The sequence below is a fragment of the Trachypithecus francoisi genome, unplaced genomic scaffold (assembly GCF_009764315.1).
Source record: "Trachypithecus francoisi isolate TF-2019V2 unplaced genomic scaffold, Tfra_2.0 Lachesis_group4, whole genome shotgun sequence".
NCBI classification, from domain to species: Eukaryota; Metazoa; Chordata; class Mammalia; order Primates; family Cercopithecidae; genus Trachypithecus; species Trachypithecus francoisi.
The window spans coordinates 141469501-141489861 of NW_022681469.1; the positions used below are offsets into that span (position 1 = coordinate 141469501).

General features: G+C 45.6%; 1 protein-coding gene across 14 annotated transcripts in view; it reads right to left on the reverse strand.

Moving 5' to 3' along the window:
• The window catches only part of TNS3 (tensin 3), a 353662-nt gene that overhangs the window by 5352 nt on the left and 327949 nt on the right, over positions 1-20361 (reverse strand). For all 14 annotated transcript variants that reach the window (XM_033194200.1, XM_033194198.1, XM_033194194.1 and 11 more), the window contains 5 exons: positions 15344-15475; positions 11940-12035; positions 11056-11133; positions 10181-10258; positions 1928-2096 (listed from right to left, as the gene is read on the reverse strand). In XM_033194200.1, the coding sequence (XP_033050091.1) occupies positions 1928-2096; positions 10181-10258; positions 11056-11133; positions 11940-12035; positions 15344-15475 (553 nt within the window). The remainder of the gene's footprint in view (positions 1-1927; positions 2097-10180; positions 10259-11055; positions 11134-11939; positions 12036-15343; positions 15476-20361) is intronic.

Genomic DNA, 20361 nt, shown 5'->3' on the forward strand with positions numbered 1-20361 from the left:
CAGTATAAAGAATACAGGGAAACTAAAGAGACACAGAAAAAAGACACCTCTGACAAGGGCACATAGAACAGATCCTGTGAAGAAAGAACAGATCTTCCAAGGGCAGTGGGAAGGAGGGAACAGTCAACATTTTGAAGGTCCTTAAGGAGCCCAACCCTGACCCTGTGTCTACCAAGTCGCCAAGCTATGCCTCCAGACCCTGAGTCCACCATGCAGCCTAGCTATGTCCCTGATGCTGACCCTCAGTCCACTAGGCAGTCTAGCCATACTCCTGACTGTAAGCCTGAGTTCACCAAGCAGCCTGGCCATGCCCTGAGCCTGACCCTGAGCCCTCCAGGTAGCTGATCCACATCCCGGACCCTAAGTCCACCATGTAGCTCAGCTATGCCCCTGACACTGACTCTGAGTCCACCGGGCAGCTGAACCACACCCAATGGGAACCCTGAGTGAGTCATGTAGCCGAGCCATGCCCCTGACCCTGAGTCTACCATGTAGCTGAGCTATGCCTGACACTGACCCTGATTCCACCATGCAGCTAAGCCATGCCCAACTGGGACCCTGGGTGAGCCATGCAGCTGAGTCATGCCCCTGAAGCTGAGTCCACCATGCAGATGAACCATGCCCCTGACCCTGAGTCTACCATAAAGCCAAGGCACAACCCTGACTCTGACCCTGAGTCCACAAAACAGCAAAGCTATGCCCCCTGAACCTGACCGTGAGTCCACCATACAGCCGTGCAGCTGAGCCTTGCCTGTGACCTTGACCCTGAGAACACAGTGGGGCTGAGCCACGCACCTGACCCTGTCCCTGTGTGTGCCACACAGGGCACTTGCTGAGTGCCCTTTTCATTTGAGACACTAAACCTTGAAATAGGTATTTTGGTACAAGATTGAAATATGACAGCATCAAGAATTGGGAACTTGCCCAGGGTTACCTACTGGTCAGTGTCAGGGGCACTGAACGGGTCTGACCAGTAAAACCCATGCTCTGCTTTGTGCTCATTTTTTCCAGCAGGTGAAGGGTGATGAGCAAAACCTGCCTAAACTCATTTATTCCTGAAGCTACGGAGGGGAAGATCCTGCCTTCAACCTCCCAGGTGTTTTGGGCAGATGATGAAAATGTCCTGCGTCTAAGGACATGGACACCACAGAGAGGCATGGGGGCCTTCCGGGGGAGCATCCTGAGAAAGAAGCCAGGCTAGTCTGAGTGTCCCCTGCCAGCCTCTCGGCTGTGATGGCTCCTGCCATCACGCTGCTGCCACAGTTGATGCCAACGTGCCTCCTCAACCACACAACACAGAACAAGTGCATCTGGACTGCTCTGTTCTTAGGCCACAGGTTCCACTCAGGGATGGCATTCTGGAGGGAGGGAGAGAGGAACAGCCCTGTGGCTGCTCTGTTCCATGCTTGTGCTGGGCATTCAGTAAAGGTCCACATTGAGAACATCGGCTCCAGTGTAACTGGCTCAGTAACAGCTCTGGCCTAAGTCATTTGCAATTGGCCAACGGAAATAGTACATATCAAGGTCATACTCTCACCTGAAAGGAAATGACCCTCTGTTAAAACAATAGGTTCCAAGATCGATGGATTCTGATCGTATAGAGTGTTTTCAAAAAACTGAGTTAAACGATTTTTTACATTTGCAATTATGTGTGTATGTGTGTAATTTTAAAACGCCAAATGTCTTTTTATTATTTTATTTTACTGATTTCTAAGAAAAATAACCTTCAGAACAAATGCTAATAGTTTCTATGTGGTTCCCAGGATCTATTTAATGAGAGAAAAATGCCTAGACAGGTCCTGGGTGACTCATGACCTCAAGCACGGCTAAGGATTTACCTGGATGACTACTCGCACTAGGGAAGAGCAAGAGGAAGGTGACAGCCCCGCCCCTGCTGGACGGCTCCTGCCTCCCTCTAGGCACTCACTTCCTCTGATTGTCTGTCAGGGTGATGCCCTGGGCTGACACCTTGAAGTGCACAACCGTGGACACAGGGGGTGGCTCCTGGACCAGGGTGATGCTCAGGGCCTTCTGGATCGCTTGGTGGCCGGTGAGGGACTCCATCTCCACGGAGTTCAAGTACCACACGTTGCAGGCTGGAAGACACCAAGGGAGACACATGTTAGTTGCAACTATTGGGACAGGTGTGTCCTGTTAACACACAGGCAGTTGCTGATGTGCAGACTGTGGATTTATGAACGACTTGCGCATGTGACCTGTGCTGGGTGCATGTAGGGCAGATGGCCTTTGCGCCTAATTCTGATAACATGAAAAGTGAGTGCTCCAAGGATGCACTTGCCCCCATGTCAAGGCAGACAATAACTGAGTTCCTAGAGCAAAGCAGACCCGCCTGGTGTGGCTTTGCCTTCCCACCAGCCAGAGGGAGCGTTCTATTTGCCTTGCAGCAGTATTAAACCCTCGTGTCACAGGTGGAGCCCAAGGCACCTTCTCTGGTCTCAGGGTGGGTATGGACAACAGTTACATTAGCACGAAACCCGACTACTGTTATAGGTAAGGAGCCCAGAGGCCCCTGAGAAACATCTGTGAGAGAAGCATGTGTCCTGGAATCCTGGTTGCCGAGAGAAGGAATGGCTTGCAGTGAGCTCACAGAACAGGCTGGAAAGAGCCAAAAGTGGCCCGGCCTTGCCTGTGTCCTGGCTCCCCATGCTGCCAAGGGAGGACTGTGGATCTTGTCCCTGACCATCTCCTCTTGCGAGAAGAAAAACAACTGGGCTCCATAACAACTCTTCTCTCCCTTCTAGCCTGTGACCCTGCAGTTCAAGTGCACGTGTGACTTCAGGGCATGGGTGAAATTGAGGTGTTCCAAGACATCCAGGCTCAGCCTGAAGCTCATTCATTGAAGGAAACCAGGGCCTCTCCTGCCCAAAGGCTGAGTAGGCTTCCTCCTGAGGAACAGAACTACCCTCACTCACTCGCCCCCTATCATCTGCTATATACGAGTCCCTGTAAGTGACCATGTGGGTCTCTTAATTCCACGGTTAAAGGCCTCTAAAGTTTCACTTAACAGAAAAAGAGTGCTTCCCCATAGTCTACAGCAACACGTCTCAGCACTCAGATGCACAATATGCGCTGGGTGGTGCTGTCTCCCTCGGCCATGTCCTCCTGGGGGAGGCAGCCCTGGGGAGTAGCTCCTTCTTCTCTTTGCCTTTAAGTCTGAATTTTCAGAACCAGCAAGGGTCATGCCTATTGGCAGGTGGTTTGACAGGTGTTTGACAGGTGCACAGACAGATGTGCTGGCAGGTATGTTGGAAGATGTTCTGGCAGATATGTTGGCAGGTGCACTGGAAGGTGCGCTGGCAAGTGGTTTGACAGGTGTGCTGCAGGGGGCACTGACACACAAGACCACAGATAGGCTAGGATGTCCCTGGGTGTCACAGTGCAGGGTGACTTATGAGTTGCTGGACCATCCTTTCTCTCCACAGCAAAGGCCACAGTGTTTATAGCTGGAGACACTCTGAGGAATTGAGCTCACTATTTTTGATGATCACTTAGTGATATGGTTTGGCTGTGTCCCCACCCAAATCTCATCTTGAATTGTAGCTCTCATAATACCCAAATGTGGTGGGAGCAACTTGGTGTGAGGTAATTGAATCATGGGGCGGCTTTTTCCCATGCTGTTCTCATGAGAGTGAGTAAGTCTCATGAGATCTGATGGTTTTATAAAGGGCAGCTCCCCTGCACGTACTCTCTTGCCTGCCACCATGTAAGATGTGCCTTTGCTCTTCCTTCACCTTCTACCATGATCATGAGGCCTCCTCAGTCAAGTGAAACTGTAGTCCATTAAACCTCTTTTTGTTTATAAATTACCCAGTCTCGGATGTGTCTGTATTAGCATCACGAGAACAGACAAGTATACTTGGCGATATTTATCAGGTGGATCTGATATGCCTAGAAGTAACCCAGAGGTCCCGCTCCTGAGGAGATTGAGAAAGGAAATATTCTATAATCACATGAGATAGTTAACCTGCAGGGAAAGACATTTGTGCCACATATTCATTATAGTGGGAAAAACCAGAAACACATCAGAAATGAGAGAGGGGTAAAATTAGCCCCCTTGGTGGAATACCAAGCAACCAGCAAGCAGTAACCAGGAAAATCACACGGCGGCATGGAAAGACGTCATCAGCAATCAGCGGGGAGAGCAGAATAAAAACTACGTCTGCTATGATTAGAACGGGAAAATGAAAAGCATGTGTGCATACAGATAGGAGCTGCGAGAGAGCCTGGAGAATTCAAAAACAGAATTCATGAAAGGGACAGTCTGCCTTTGATTTTATTAGCATTACTGTCATGTTGATCATGCAGTTACGAAAGAGAGAAAAAAGGGGAAATTTTGACCTAACTACTAGGAAAATTCCACAAAATTGGCACAGTCTCAATCAGTTCACACAGAACCACAGCTGCCACAACCCAGACCCATGCTCTCTTGAAGGAGTCACAGATGGCTTTCTGATGAGAAGTAAGTAGTCTTGCTGGCGAGAGTTTGGTAGGAATCTGCTGTTTGGGGAATCTCTCTCTCCAAATGCAGGAGCTATGTCATCATTCCTCAAAGCAGAGAAGAAAGTGCTGCCCCTAGGGAGCCTGTTCTATGGAGCACACAGCAGCCAACTGACACCAAGTGCCCCAAAGCCTCTCTCCAGCAGAGAACAGGCATGCCTGTGCCTGCCTGTGATTGTCCAACTGCACCTGGCCCAAGACCATCCAATGCCACTTGACAAGTGCTCTTGGCCAGAGGTGAAGATTCAGTGCCCAGTGAGAGTTACCAGGAAGGCATCCACCAGACCCATGAAACAGAGCTCTGTCCACTGCTAGGCTACTCTGAGAAAGGGACTTGATAACACAGAACAAAAGTCTGAGGCCCACATGTGGGAATTTTTCCTAAGGCAACACTCCAGAATTCAGAAAAAGAAATAATGCAGAAAGATGGTCCTCTAAGCATTGTCTGTGGTATTAAAAATTAGAAACATGCTAAATGAACATCCATAAGGAGGTGAATTATGTGATGGACCATTGTGTAGCCATGAAAAAATGAGATCTGCATTATGTTTTAAAAACCAACTTATTATGCTAAGAGAAGAGAAAAGAATTGTACATGCAGCATGATCCCAAGTGCAAGACAAAAGGCAGTACAGGATTGGATCTGGTTGACATCAGGAGTGGTCTTTGGGCCAGAGAACACTGTACCTGCTGTCTACCCTTCCTTCCAACATTCAGGGGCTGCATAGGGGCAACAGATCTATGAGTAATTCAATTTTCCTTTCCTTTTATTTTACATTTTTAAAACTTAAAGAACATATATGACTTTATTTTAAAAAGTATACCTATCATATGCTAAAAAATGCAATCACAACATTTCTGGGAAATCTGTTAGAAGTCTACTAAAAAGAAATAAGTCTTTCTTTTCAGGATTGTATTATATTCCTCTGCTTCAACAAGAAACAATTAAGAAGCGAGGCTTAAATCACAAATAGAAATTGTTTTAGAGATTGGAACAAAGGTATAATGGCCTTAGTATCAAAAAAAGGGATTAAGCTGGAGATAATTAAAAGTTTATTCCTATCTTTGTGAGCTGTCTGACTGCTAATATTTCTGAGTTTCGGCTTCCTGAATCTTTATAATGGGGAAATTGGACATGATCATTTCAAAGAACATTGCATATCCAGGAGTCTAGGACTCTAAGTGAATTAGGAAAACAGATGAAGTTCAGTTTAGGAAAGAAAACCCACTAAATTGCTGGAAGGTCATCAGAGATTGCAATAGTTCTACTATCTTGCTGCAGTGCTTATTCTGCACTGATTCTAAACATCTGCAGCCAATCCTCCAGGTAAAGACGACACCAACTGAGGATTGGTGACTGTGACAGCCTCACTCTTCTGGTGACATATCTGCTGTCCTGGTTCCATGACTTGGAACCTGGGTTAATCTAATGGACAGCAGACATTTGCAGCTCTCAATGTGTTTTAGAAATAAGATTTTTAAAGGAAAGAAGCTCAAGGCAGTCATAATTTAAGCTTCATACAGAAATGCCCAACTCAGATGATCAGATACAAACTTAACGTTCTGAATGAAGTCTTGACTCTAAGAAGACCCACCCTTAAAAAAATTGGGGTTATCGATACATTTCAATGTAATTTTAAAAGATGGAAAATTATACTTAAAAATAAGTCAGGATAGAAGAGAAAGTTTTAATATCTAAAAACAAGTGCTATCAGGATGCACTGCTATGATCAACTAAATTCATTCAATTCATTTATTAATTCCACACTTACTGGATGAATGCAGGATAACTAGGAAGTTAAAGGAGAAAAATGAAATTGCGTGTCCCCTGGTGCTACCATATTGGGCTGAATGGGCAGGGCTGTGTCCCTGAGACGATATGGGCATGGCTAGACGTGGGAGCTGAACACCAGGCCTAGATCTGCCATTCAGGAGCCAGAGCTGCCACCTTGGGTCCTCTGTCTATGACACAGGATGACAGGACACTACACCCACATGCCTTGTGGGTGAAGGGGAGGAGCCAATAAGCTGGGCAGGACAAGTGCTCTGTGCCTGTCGCTATCACTGTTCTTCTGCGCTTTCTGGAACAATGACAATGCAGTGATTTAAAAACCATTAATTAAAGGTTTTCAAAATTTCAAAGACATTTTTAAAAGGTGCAACTGAAACAAATAAATCCATCAGAGTGGATCTGGCTTCGTAGCCCTGTCTCCTCAGTTGAGAGTGAGTGAGCTGCTCATCAGAGAGGTCTACAGTAAATTCCTGCATCCTCCTGGGCACTTCACTGGGACCCACAGACAGGGTCCACTGTTACTTTAACAGAAGAAAGCTAAGAATCATGATGGGCTCCAGGGAAACAGACTTAAACAGATTTAGGGGCTGTGGCCCAGGACCAGCCCAGGCCTAAAGGTGAGATCTAGATCTCACAAGGGAAAGGGCAAGGCTGGCTTCCCAGGAAAGACCATTTCTCTTGGGCCAGAAAAATGCTCCCAAGGCATTTTCAATGTCCTATTCATTTAATCTTTTCAACAGCTATGTGTGGAAATATTACTATCCCCACTGACCAGATACAAACCTCAGGTCTGCAAAGCTAAGTGATTTGACAGAGATCAAAATCCTGAGTGGCAGAACATGGCCGGAAACCCATGACCACAGCTACACTTCATTTTGGAGCTTCGAGCTTTAGCACACTTGCAATTTGGGGCAAGCTATTTTCACCTTTATTTTGGCCACAGGTAACTGATTCTATAAGGAGAGTCTAAAATGACTTAAACACTGCAATTCCATTCAAAACAAAGTAATTTTACTTTAGCTAGGTAACAGACACAGTGATGTATAAGTTTACAGAGAAAAGCTACATAGAAAAATAATACAAATTATAGAGGAAATAAGAAAATACCTACATATTTCATATACCTTTATTGTGGAGTTAAACCTGTAAACTACTCTGCAGTTATGAGGTACAGAATGGAGGTATTTCTAGTCCAATCTTCTGCCAGACTCAGAAATCCCATCCCCAACATTTCTTACAGTAAACACCTACCTTGAGCAAAAGACTTCCAACGGTTTTGAAACTCAAGGTTTGAAAGTCAGCAGGTCCCACTGTCCTCTCTAGCTGTGTCCCTCCCTCATGGCCACAGAACCACAAGAGCCCTATGGTGTGTGGTTTGTTTACAGCCTTCTTAAACTGGGGCCACTAGGACTGCATCTAATGCTGCAAAAGTAACCTGTCCTGGAACAAATAAGCAATTACAGAAAGATTGCTGGATATAGGCTTAACGTACAAATGGTCAATTGTTTTCCTACAGACCAGCAATAAACAAGTAAAATTTGAAATTAAATACACAATACCATTTACAGTAGCACCTCCCAAAAACTACTTACATTTAAATCTAACAAACTACAGACAAGGTCTATATGAGGAACACTATAAAACTCTGAAGAAAGATACAAAAAACTAAATAAATGGAGAGATATTCCATATTCATGGATAGGACTCAACTTTTGTCAAGATATCAGTTCTTCCTAACTTCATCTATAGATTCAACACAATCTCAATAAAAATCCCAGCAAGTTATTTTATGTATACTGACAAAGTGACTCTACAGTTAATACAGAAAGGCAAAAGACCAAAAATAGCAAACACAATATTGAAAGAGAAGAGCAAAGTTGGAGGACTGACATTATTTGACTTCCAGGATTACTATAAAGCTAAAGCAATCAAGAAAATGTGATATTGGTGAAAGAACAAATAGGTCAATTAAAGAACTCGAAAGTAGACCCACGTGAATACAGTTAACTGATCTTAGACAAAATAGCAAAGGCAATACAATTGCGAAAAGACCGATTTTTTTAACTGGTGGTACAGAAGCAACTGGACATCTGCAGGCAAAAAAATAAAAAATGAATCAAGACACAGACCTTACCTCCTTCACAAAAATTAACTTAAAATGGATCATAGACTTAAAGGTAAAATTTGAAACTATAAAATCTAGCTGGCCTTGGGTTTGGTGGTGAATTTTAAGATACAATACCAAAGTCACAATCCATAAAATAAGAAATCAATAAACTGTATTTTATTAAAATTAAAAATTTCTGCTCTGTAAAAGAATGAAAAGGCAAGCCATGAAATGGAAGAAAATATTTTCAAAAGGTCTATCAGGTAAAGGACTAGTGTCTAAAACACACAAATAACTCCTAAAATTTAACAATAAGATAACAAAAACCCAATTAAACAAACAAGCCAAAGGCCTCTATGGACACCTCACCAAATAAGATATACAGATGGTAAATAAGCATCTGAAAAGGCACTCCACATCGTAAGTTATCAGAAACAATGAGATACCACTATGTTACTATTAGAAAAGCCACAATCCAGAACACTGGCAACACCAAATTCTGGTGAGGATGTGGGGCAACAAGAACTCACATTCATTGCTAGTGGGAATGCAAAGCAGAACAGCCGCATTGGAAGACAGTTTGCCTGTACCTTATAAAACTAAACACACTCTTACCATACAATCGAAGAATGCGCTCCTTGGTATCCACCCACAGGAGCTGAAAACGCATATCCACTCAAAAACCTGCACATGGGTGTTTACAGCAGCTTTATTCATTACTGCCAAAACCTGAAAGCACCCACAATGTCCTTTAGTGGGTGAATGGGTTACTAAACTGGTACACCCAGACAATAAAATACTCACTGATAAAAAAAAAATATGAGCTATCAAGCCATAAAAACACATGGAGGAAACTTAAATGCATATTACTAAGTGAAAGGAGCCAGCCTCAAAAGGCTATGAACTGTATGGTTTCAACTATATGACAATACTGGAAAAGTTGAAAATATGGAGACAATAAAAAGATGAGTGGTTGCCTGGGGTTGGTGGGGGAGAGAGGACGAACAGAAAGAGCACAGAGGATTTTGAGGGCAATAAAACTATTCACTATGATACTGTAACAGCAATTACCTGTCATTATGCATTTGTCCAGACCCACAGAATGCATGACATCAAGGTGAACCTAAATATCAAGTCCCTGAACTAGGGACTCAGGCTGTGTTAATGCAGGTTCATCAACTGTAACATGTGCACCACTTTGCTGGGGGATGTTGACAGCAGGGAGGCTATGCGTGTATATGGTATATCTCTGTACCTTCTTCTCCATTTTGCTGTGAATCTGTCACTGCTCTAAAAAAGAAACTCTATGAACACATTTTTTTTTAAGTGACCTGCTCTCTCTGGCGAGCTGGTTCTTGGTTGTTGCATGTCTCACTGGGGTTGCTGGCAGTGTGGGTCAAATTGTTGACTCATGTCAAGTGACTTGATGAGTCATGTCTCTGGAACATTTTAAATTTACAGCTGCCGAGACAGGTCACCCACATCCTGTCTTACTATATTTTCCCCCAAACTAAATCCAGGGCTTGACATTTATTCCACTGAATTTAGTCTTGCTCAAGTTAGACCGGCTCATGAAGCCCTTGTTGATGTCCCAAAAACTGAACCCCACCCAGCTCTGTGCAAGCTTCTATAAAAGGAAACCTCTTTCAAGGCTCACAGAAAAGAAAGGAAACCTGAATACTGAAAGTGCAAAAGGAAGTTGTGTCAGTGAGTCCTTTTTCTCCCCAGTCACCAGATGTAGAAACGGAGCTGCATTTACTGACCTGCCCCCTGCTTCAACAGCTCAGCTGCTGAATTGGCTGCTGTTTGGGGAGAATTTTCTGCTATTTCCTCCAATGGATCTGTAGGAAGGGGCAAGAAAATACAGAAATGAGTCCTGCTCCTGACCAAGAATCCTCATGGCAAAGTTAGACAAATTGATGACAGAATTCCCAGATGGTGACATGCAATGGTTTTGCAGAGTCAAGAGTCTCTTTGGGACAATAATCTGGCCCACAGAAACCATGATCACATTCTGAACAAAAGTAGAGATGAAAAGGCCTAACAAAATATTTTTCTAATCACTGCGTTAGTCATATGAATAATGACACTTTGAAAGGTAAATCACATTTACCTGTCTGTGTATTAAGTTAGACCATTTTTATGTGAAGTTGTGACTGCTTAGGAAAGTGCGACATACGGTCACATCGCCCTGACATGCTGTGGGTGCTATTTAATTTTATTAAGGATACTGTTCAACAAACATAAAAGTAAAAAGAACAGTGCATCCATCGTCTAAGTTCAACAACATCAACATTTTGCCCATTTTGTAGAAATGTAAAAATTAAATGTCAGTGACCCTGAAGCCTTCTTTGTCTGAGGGTTTTATATTTTTAAGCTACAGAATCTTTGCTCTATAGAAATCTTTCATCAAAATCCATGAAGTAAAGCTATCTGGGAGCTGTCAGTGAAGCAGAATCTCCTCTTCTCTCCTTGATTTGGGTGAACTCATTGGCCTTTTCTTGGGTTCAACCACGAGAATACAAAAAAACTTCCAGTCTTATTATTTTTCTCAGTGGATCTTTATGGATCTCTAAAACCAGTGGCCTTGACTGCAGACAATCTACATAGAGCCAAACTAGCACTGAGGACCCCTTACCTCTCTCTGGGATAAGGAGCTTGCACGGCAAGGCCAAGGGCGTGATGGAATGCTGGCATACCAAGGCTGTCAGGCTCCCTGCAAAGTGGACAGAGAGCAAACAAGAGTCAACAACCACTGTAGCTGTTGTGTGCTCAGCCAATTTATTAGCTGGAATGAAACTGATGCAAAGGCTGAGTCCTTATCTTTTCAGCAGCTGGTATGTTAGATTAGTGTGCAGCTTTGTGCAAAACTTCAAAGAAGTAACAAGTTCTACAAGATAGCTGAGAGGTAAGTAAAGTGAACTGTTGATTATTCTTATCATAGACACATCATTACCAAATTATAAAGACTAAAGCATACAGTTTGCTGGATCTTGAATCAAGCCAACTCCAACTTTAACCTTATATATTGGCCCTGTATAATGCTTCTTAACAAAGCTCTAAAAATGATGATGCCTAAGGCTGCACTATGCTTTGTGTGGCTAGCTCAAGTCATCTTTCCAACAAGCTCATGAGGTAGGGAAGGCTCCCAATTTGCAGGGATGGGAGGGTGCTCTGTTGGGAGCTCTGTGCTGTTCCTTGTGCTGTGGGATAGGGTGACGCTGGAGATCCAACCTTCTCCGGATCTGCTTGCCAACTAGGACAGAATCTTATTGATGTCTGTGATTGCTACTTCTGGTATGTTGCTTTTCATTTGTTTGGTTTTAACAAAACTTTTAAGAACAATTTCAAATCTAGTTTATCTTAAAGGTAATAATTCAGATTAGCGGGATTTCAGAACTGGGGACTGAAATATGAATAAACCATCACAAGACTGATGGTACCAAATCTCAGGTAGGTGAGCAGAGGGAATCCAGGCCTCATGAGTTCAGAACATTGACAGCAATCTCTCAAGCAACTCACCGAAATATGGTTCATTCGAGCACCCTTTCAACCGCACTCCCTTCGGGGTACACTCGATCAAAAAGTGCCTGACGAGTTCATTGGCCAAATCTCCAGCTGTGACGAGAAATGTAAAGAAAGAAGCATTTTTTGGAAAGGGGAGCATGGGAGAATTCAATAGACAGAACATAAAAGCCAGGAGCTACAGTTGAAAAGGTTCTTCTCTGAATACGAGTCGAGCCACTGCAGAAGAGGCTGCCAAGAACCATCTTCATCCTAGGAATGGTAGCCAGGCTGCAGGATGACTGGATGAGCACAGGCTAGGCCAGATACAGGGTGGGAACGCTTGCAGTGACAGTGTAGGGGCTGGAGAGGTACCTTGGGAAAGGCCTTCAAACCTTCAGCAAGAATCCCCAATGAAGGGCATGAGCTTGCAGCTAAGAAAGAGGATCATGAATCTCCAATTGAATCCCCTCCCAAAGAGGAGAGGCGAGAAAGGCTCAGACACAAAATGATACCTAGAATGAATCGCTAAAAAGAGCTGGAAGGAGGTCAGTCTTCCGGGTGGGATTTAACCAGGAACCTGGATCTGCAAAACCTTCCAGAAAGCAAGCACTCAGCTGCACAGGAGCAGCACTCTACCACATTGCTATTAATAGTAAACAGTACATCTGCTTCAGGCCAGCCCATGAGTCCAAAGAGAAAACACATCATAAAAAGCCACTGGATGGCGAAACTGTCTGAGAGTGGAAAAGTACAAACAGCATAACCAAAAGACAAGAAGTCGCTGCCCTATGCTAATGAGTCCAACAGACCTTCACAGTGTGCTGTATTTCTGTGCTCCAGTGCTTCCTTCATCACCCTCCATTGCGGCATGTCTGCCTAAACTTCTAACATTTCTGATGTTGGAAACCTCCTGGCAGCAGGACCCACTGGAGTTGGGCTTGATCCCCAGTGCCTTGCCCACAGTGGGCTTCCAAAAGATGTTTATAAACATGACAAACATCACTGTGTCAGCATTTCACAAGGGCAGTAAAGTTTGCAGAAAAGGAAATGATCAGATTCCATAAAAGGCTGTGTTGAATTAAACCGGGATAAGAACATACTGCCATTCAGTTGTGGGAGGAAAATGATGCCTGGCTTCCAAACTGAAGTGGACACCAAGCGTGGATCTGGATGCCACTCATGAGAAATGGCTAGTGGGAAGTCCTTCTAGCCAAGGCTCTCTGGAGAACGGCATCCAGAACGTCCCTAGCTGTCCCATCTCCAGTTTACTGGAAGTGGTATGGTGAATGGCTGTGGCTCTTTATGAGCTGGTAAATTCTTTGCTCAAATCTGTCCTTGAATTGTGAAATCTGAATGTCAAATCCAGGGGCAGGGTGAAGACAACAGCAGCCAGATAAGATTTCACCCAGAGGCCACCAACCATGCTGGGTTTCCTGAAGTTTGCTATTCTAATATCCCCTTTTTGTTCCCTTCATCTTCAGATTGAGTTCAAAATCTGTCAGAGAGGCAGGATGCACACACAGAGATAAGAATAGTTGTACCTTCTCATCTAGACTCCAAAAAGACAATGCATGCAGAAATGTTATTTGTCCTGCTTTAAAACTTCACACGGAAACCAAGGAGCCAAGTAAAACCATCCATCATTCCTGCTCTCCCAATAATCTCTCATCTCTGCAGACTTGCCAGATGCTCTTGGTCCTGCGACCCTTTTTCCTGCCATCATTATAAAGTTTGCTTCCAAATAAGGCTTGAACAGTCCTCAACAATCAGGTCTAATTCAGCTCTCCAGTTACAAAAGCCGTTATTTCCACTCAGAAGTGGCATCCTGTTGGGCTTCTTATGCTGGAATTCTGGATGCTAGAAGATCCTACTTTTCAAGAATTACCTGTTCTTTCTCCCCTACACAATGCCTTCTCTCCACGTTGCTTCAAGACAGTCAGTATCCACAGGCTTCGGGACTGAGCTTTGACTGAGCCCCGGGTCCTTCCCAGACTCACTCCTCACCTCTTCCACTCTCACACCATTACCTGTGCCAAAATGAACCCATCTATGTTCCCTGGAAACGCTACAGCCCTGCCTGAGGCTGGACCTCCTGGCAGCCAAATCATACATTCCACAGGGTGTAACTCCAAGGCGATTTTCTCCAGGAAGCATGAAGCAGAGGTTTCATCCGAGAATTTGGAAAAATCTTCTTGGGTGTTAGGCACAGAGCATGTGTGAACCAGGTGGGTGTCTTACTTTTCTGCAAACACAGGGAGTTTAAAATCCGAGCTGCCTCTGATTTCCCCACTCCTAGCGAGTCAAGTTCCCCTTACAGGGAACCAAAAACCTGCAATGTCCCCTCAGCCCACAATTTCCATTTGGGGAGACAGAGTGAAAGAATAGCTTCCCCTTCCTTAGAGTCTGCAGCATGGTAGCACACAAAGATGAGTGTAACGGGGCAAAACGGGCAGGGGGAGAAAAAAGGAAAAAAAAAAAAAAGAATAAACTGAAAATCAAGTGTCCACCAACAACAGAACGGATCAATTGGTTGCAGGATTTTCATAAGATAGAAAGCCATGAACTTCCAAAGGGAACAACAGCAACAGCTACAAGCAACCTTAGAAATATGATCGGTGGATGCTGGCGAGGTTGTGGAGAAAAAGGAATGCTTTTGCACGGTTGGTGAGAGTGTAAAATAGTTCAACCATTGTGGAAGACAGCGTGGCGATTCCCCAAAGACCTAGAGGCAGTAATACCATTGACCCAGCCATCCCATTACTGGGTACTATACCCAAAGGAATAGAAATCCTTCTATTACAGGTTGGTGCAAAAGTCATTATGGTTTTTGCCATGACTTTTAATGCAAAAAGGATTCAGGCAGGCATACTCCTTTACCTGCATTAGAGATCTCTCATGAGTCTAGGCTTATTCTAGTATCACTTTTAATCCATCTAAAAATACCCTACTGGGTACAGATACACTTTTTTAGATACACTATTCTTGTATACAAGAATAGTGCTCGTTGTATGCTAGTTTTCACATAAAAATTTGTATTTGCCTGCATTTGGACAGGTAATCAGTGAAAAGACACACACGAATCTACTCCAGATGGCTGCCCAAAGGAGGTGAGAGGGTAGTGAGGGAGGTGGAGCCGAAATGGAAGCAAAACGGGCTTAGTGGATGCCTTACCCTATGGTTCTAATTTTTGAGCAATGATATGGATTCCCTATTTAAAACAAAAGAAAATAAAAGTAACAAATTAATGTTCTTTCTTAAATAAGGTGAATACTTTGTAAAATATACCTGAAAAAAAAAATACTAAGAAAAAAATGTGTGGGTATTGTTAAAGTCATCTTCTATCTTATTAGCCAAATAATAAACCAACAGAGCTTCTCTGTGGATGAGCTGAACAGATCAATAGGGAGTGGTAACCTTACCTTTCTTGTTCAGCTGCAGGACTGAAGGTGGGGGTGTGGCCACCTTCATGGCCAGGCCATAGGCCCCTCGGAAGGAATGGCTGTCTCGAACGATGAATGAGCCTGGCTCCTTATCCTTCAACATGGCGATAGCTGGAGAAAGGGAGGAGAAAGACAAGCATGTCTGCCGGGTGGACAAAGGTCTATGCCCACTCATAACCTTGGGATAGGTCCTCTTCCTCTTACTCTTTTTGCAAATTGGGTCAGTGGGGACCTGGCTGGGATCCCCCTGCTTGGCTGGAAGAATATGTCCATGCAGTTGAGGGGCCCTCAGGGAGGTCTCTGTGGTGTCATGTATGTTTCAAGGGTGGGCCTGCCTGTTGAGGAGGCAGAAGGGACAGGAACATCCCTGTCTTTAGTTAGACTGAGGTGCCGGGCACTGTCCTGTGGGCTGCCCATGGAAAAACACAGGATTTTTGTTAATCTCACAACACCTGTGATGTCCAAATGATGGTCCCCACCTGAGAGCCCGGGAAACCGAGGCTCACGCTGAGTAAGTAACAAGACCAGGTTCAAACATACACAAAGGGGAGAGACAGGCAGTGGGAGGGCGGCTGTTGCAGCACACCCTGCTGCTGCTAGGACATTGCATCCTGTGGCATTTTTCTTAAAGGTTTTAGAACATGGACTCTTCCAACAGCCTAACAGGAGAGAAGTTTTTTGTTTTTTTTTTCAGACGGTGTCTTGCTCTGTTGCCCAGGCTGGAGTGCAGTGGCGTGGTCTCGGCTCACTGCAACCTCCACCTCCCGGATTCAAGTGATTCTCCTGCCTCAGCCTCCCGAGTAGCTGGGACTACAGGCGCGTGCCACCACGTCTGGCTAATTTTTTGTATTTTTAGTAGAGACAGGGTTTCACCACGTTAGCCAGGATGGTCTCGATCTCCTGACCTCGTGATCCACCCGCATCGGCCTCCCAAAGTGTTGGGATTACAGGCATGAGCCACTGCGCCCGGCCAGGAAAGAAGTTTCTAATTACATTTTCTGATGATAGAAAGGGCATACCCAAAATGTTACTGAAAATTTAATACAAATTCCAAGATTCACCAAGAAAGTAACAAAAACCTGGCCTGAAGGTGGCCCTCTATCCCATGGCTCCATGGCTGATGGGGCCAAATGAGCCCAGCCTGGATGGGGCTAAGGACACGTTCTCCATGTGCCCGCCAATCCAGGGCCTCGCACGGTGGTCACCCAGGTTCCCTGGTGAGGCTGGCAGGCATTCAGCTAATCATAATCATTGCTTCAAAAAATCTCTCCCCTTAATGGCCAAAATCTGGCATCTCCCACTTCATGACATAGGAAGAAGAGGGAGTAGGTTAGGGTAATAGTAACCTCAACTTGATGCTGCTCAGACAGGCCAGAGTGTTCCCTGATAACTAGACTATATCTCAGAATTTCTTTTCTAGGCATTTACTCTTTATTTTACAAAAGGGGGAAAACTGGGGCTTTAGAGTATAAGATTATACATAATTACAGCCATGGAAATGCTGCCTTCCTGGAATGCCAAAGGCTCTGTCTGGAAGCAATCAGGGCACAGAACATGAACCAATAAGTGGTGGGAGGCCCCCGGCATGCCTCAGTAAACACCTCCATGGCGCACTCCCACAGAGGCCCCTCACATGCCCCCAGGCCTGCCCGGACCCACAGCCAGGGCATCTGTCTGGCCATAGGATGAAACAAATGGTTTCTTTTACACATTTGTCAATGCTCTGCACTGTGGCCCTGTGTACAGGATGAGGTCACAGGGGAGGAGCTCAACATGCCCCTGGGGATGAAGCAGGAGCTTCTAAACTGCACGCAGGGGGACGGATGGGCAGGAAAACACAGGCAGGCTCACCGTGCATGCCCCAGACTGCTGGTAGCTCCAGCCAGGCCTGCAGCCGCCCACGCAAGGGACCCAGGGCTGGGATGGGGGGGCCCTCTTGGAGCAGGGCACAGGTCATGGGAATAAACCCTGAATTCTGGTGCACGTTTTCTCACAGCATAGTCTATGAACTTGACGGCTAATCGTGCATTACTTTTTTCCAATTTTTAATTTTTATTGTTTTGAGACAGGCTCTCACGCTCTGTTGCCCAAACTGAAGTGCAGTGACGCAATCATAGCTCACTGCAGCCTCAACCTCCTGGGCTCAAGCGATCCTCTCACCTCAGCTTCCTGAGTAGCTGGGACTACAAGTGTGCACCACCATATCCAGCTAATGTTTTTAGATTTTTGGTAGAGAGGGTCTCACTATGAACTCCAGGGCTCAAGTGATCCTCCCACCTCAGCCTCCCTAAGTGCTGGGATTACAGGAGTGAGTCACTGCGCTAGGCCTACTTTTTTTGTTTTTCCTAAGTAGGACAAAAAATTGCTTACATTTTGTTTCAACTGTGATATACCTTAGAGCTTTTCTTTTTGTAAGTCACGGTTTTACTTCCCTGTGGTAAATAAAGTGTAGAAGCCTCACAGGACTGAGACTCGAGGTACATGTGGATGGCAGCGGAGGGAACACAGGCTTTGCTCCGCCCAGTTCTCCCCAGGCTGGGAGGGAAGCCCCAGCCGCCAGGCTGCAAGAGTGCGAAGGGGCTGTGCTCTCCTGCGCAGGCAATGGGAGTAAGAGGAGAATTTTAGATCCGTTGCTTTTCCAAACAAAAGTGGGCTGAGGAGCTTGGTGTGCTGAAGTTGTAAAAATGAGCGTCCACACACTACACACAGAAGCCGCGCTCCACCCTGGTACTGGCAGTTGGGGGTGGGGAGAGGGGAGGCAAGCGATTCTACTCTCACCATCTCACACTGTCTCACCCTGCAACGAGTACTTTCACAGCATCTGGAGAAGCAACACCCAGAAGTACAACTGGGATGGTAGTACTTAATTTTGATTTTACCTTAAGGTCCTCTTTTCCTCCTGAGGTATTTTTATGTTAGCTTTAGGAAACCTTAAGGAATTAAGTATGTGACAAATTGCACTCCCAAAGAGGCTATCTGGGTGTTTTTTTCCCTCCTGCATCACCCTGAAATGTCACTGCAGCTTTTCTAGAAAAAGGCACATCTGACAGTTAAAACCCAAATAAATGACACCCATGGGCAGCCTTCTGCTGTTTGGAGACTCTGACACAGGCAGTAGAAGGTTCGTCTGCACAGGTCTCTTCTATATAAAATATGTAGAAAATGGAGGTTATCCTTTTAGAGCACAGCTGGAAAAACTAACACTCAATGCACATGTTGGCCATCCTGAGATGGGGTCCTCCCAGCAAACCTTCTACAATGTGTGCTGAAGACCAGGCACATGCCAACAGCAGCCCCTACCCGTACTGCACATCCACATCCACTTATCCTGCATCTACCAGGCGCCAGCAAGGGCAGGTACCTTCCACATGGCACCACTCACAGCAACCCCCCACGGCAGGCTCGAACCTCGCTACCCTGCTGAGTTAAGCCAGCAGTGCGCTCCAACCCAAATCTGTCTGTTTCAGATCCCTCTGCTACAATGACATTGCACGATGAGAGAAGGGGGCATCCAGCCCCACACATCGCCCTGCTCTAGAAGACGGCGCCAATAGAGTGGAAAGGTCTGTGCAGAACCTCCTAGGACATGATGCTGGATAGGCACCTCTGAGTCTGGCCAGCTGGAGGAGGTGCCGAGGCACTGGGGGCCACAGTCGTCGGGATTCTTGAGACACAAGCAGGGCCTTGGTGGTGGCAACAGGCACACAGCATCCGGCCGCAGGGGGGCCCTCGGCCATGGTGGGCAGCATTTCACAAAGGCCAATTCAGGGAAATGAAGGTCTTTCCAGGCCATGGGCTTTTTTTCTCTCTCTTCCACTTAAAATGACAATCACTTCTTTGAGATCCTAAGAGATGCACATTCTTACCATTTCTATCATCTGCATAACTGAATAGCAGGATTTCAGTGGAGAGCTGGACAGTGCTATTTTTCTGCCACTCAACTACTCATCTCTAGGCATTCCTGAGGCATCTTCATAAGGAGAGAGCTTTATTTTCTTCTGAAGTTGAGATAATGAGGCACAGAGGAGTCAAGTGGGTCTCCTGCTGACTGCGGGCAGCTTGTCATTTCTCACTACCCTAAACCAACCCATTCCCTCTCTCACTCCAGCCGCCACCAGGAGGCCACTGGGATTCACTTTGGTACCTAGGAATCCTGACTCTGTCTTCCAGGCACTGGAGCCATGGCCCTGCCCTGCCGTGCCAGTCACACACCATCTTTTCCGAGGTATATCCAAACTCTATGCACTGCCAAAATGAGGTATCCAGAGGAAGGTACGCTCAGCTGAGACATACATCCATTCCACAGCCAAGGGAAGCACCCTGTGAATTCTGCTCATTGCCCAGGGGCTGCCTCCAAGGAAGACTGCCCAGAAGAGCTTGCTAACCTTCCTCTCCCACATCTCTTCTATTCATGCTCTGGCAAAAAGTAATGCTCAAAACATTCAAATATTCACTGCTCAAAAATTAACATTAATGATTTCAAATAAAAAAAAAATGCCTGACACCATAACAAGCAGAGAGATGCTCTGCCTGGTTTGTGTGTGAGGCATGCGGTTAAATCCACAACCGGGTCTCATTATTAAGTGCTTATATAGGTGTTCACGAGCACACGGAGTCCCTGACTTCTCAGAGCAGAGTGTCTCTCCTGCTTCCTCACCCTGTCCTCTGTGGTTTCATGGAGATGCCGGAGAGTGTGTCTCCTTCTTACAGTCAGCAGTTATGGGCTGGCATCACTGGTAAGCCACTGGCTGGTGCAAGCAGCCAGAAATTACACCCTACACGCTGGAATGCTCATGGCTGGGGCCCATTCCTCACCAACTCTCTCATTAGTAGTGAGTGTTTCCCTATAAAAACGTAAAGTTTGTAGCATTTCCCCAGGAGGCATGGAATAATGTGTGGGCCCTGCTCGAACTCAATCCATAACAAGGCCACGGCTGCCTGATGTTCCCACTGCGGGGGCCATCCTAACACAAGGCAGTGAAGCAGGCAGGATGGCA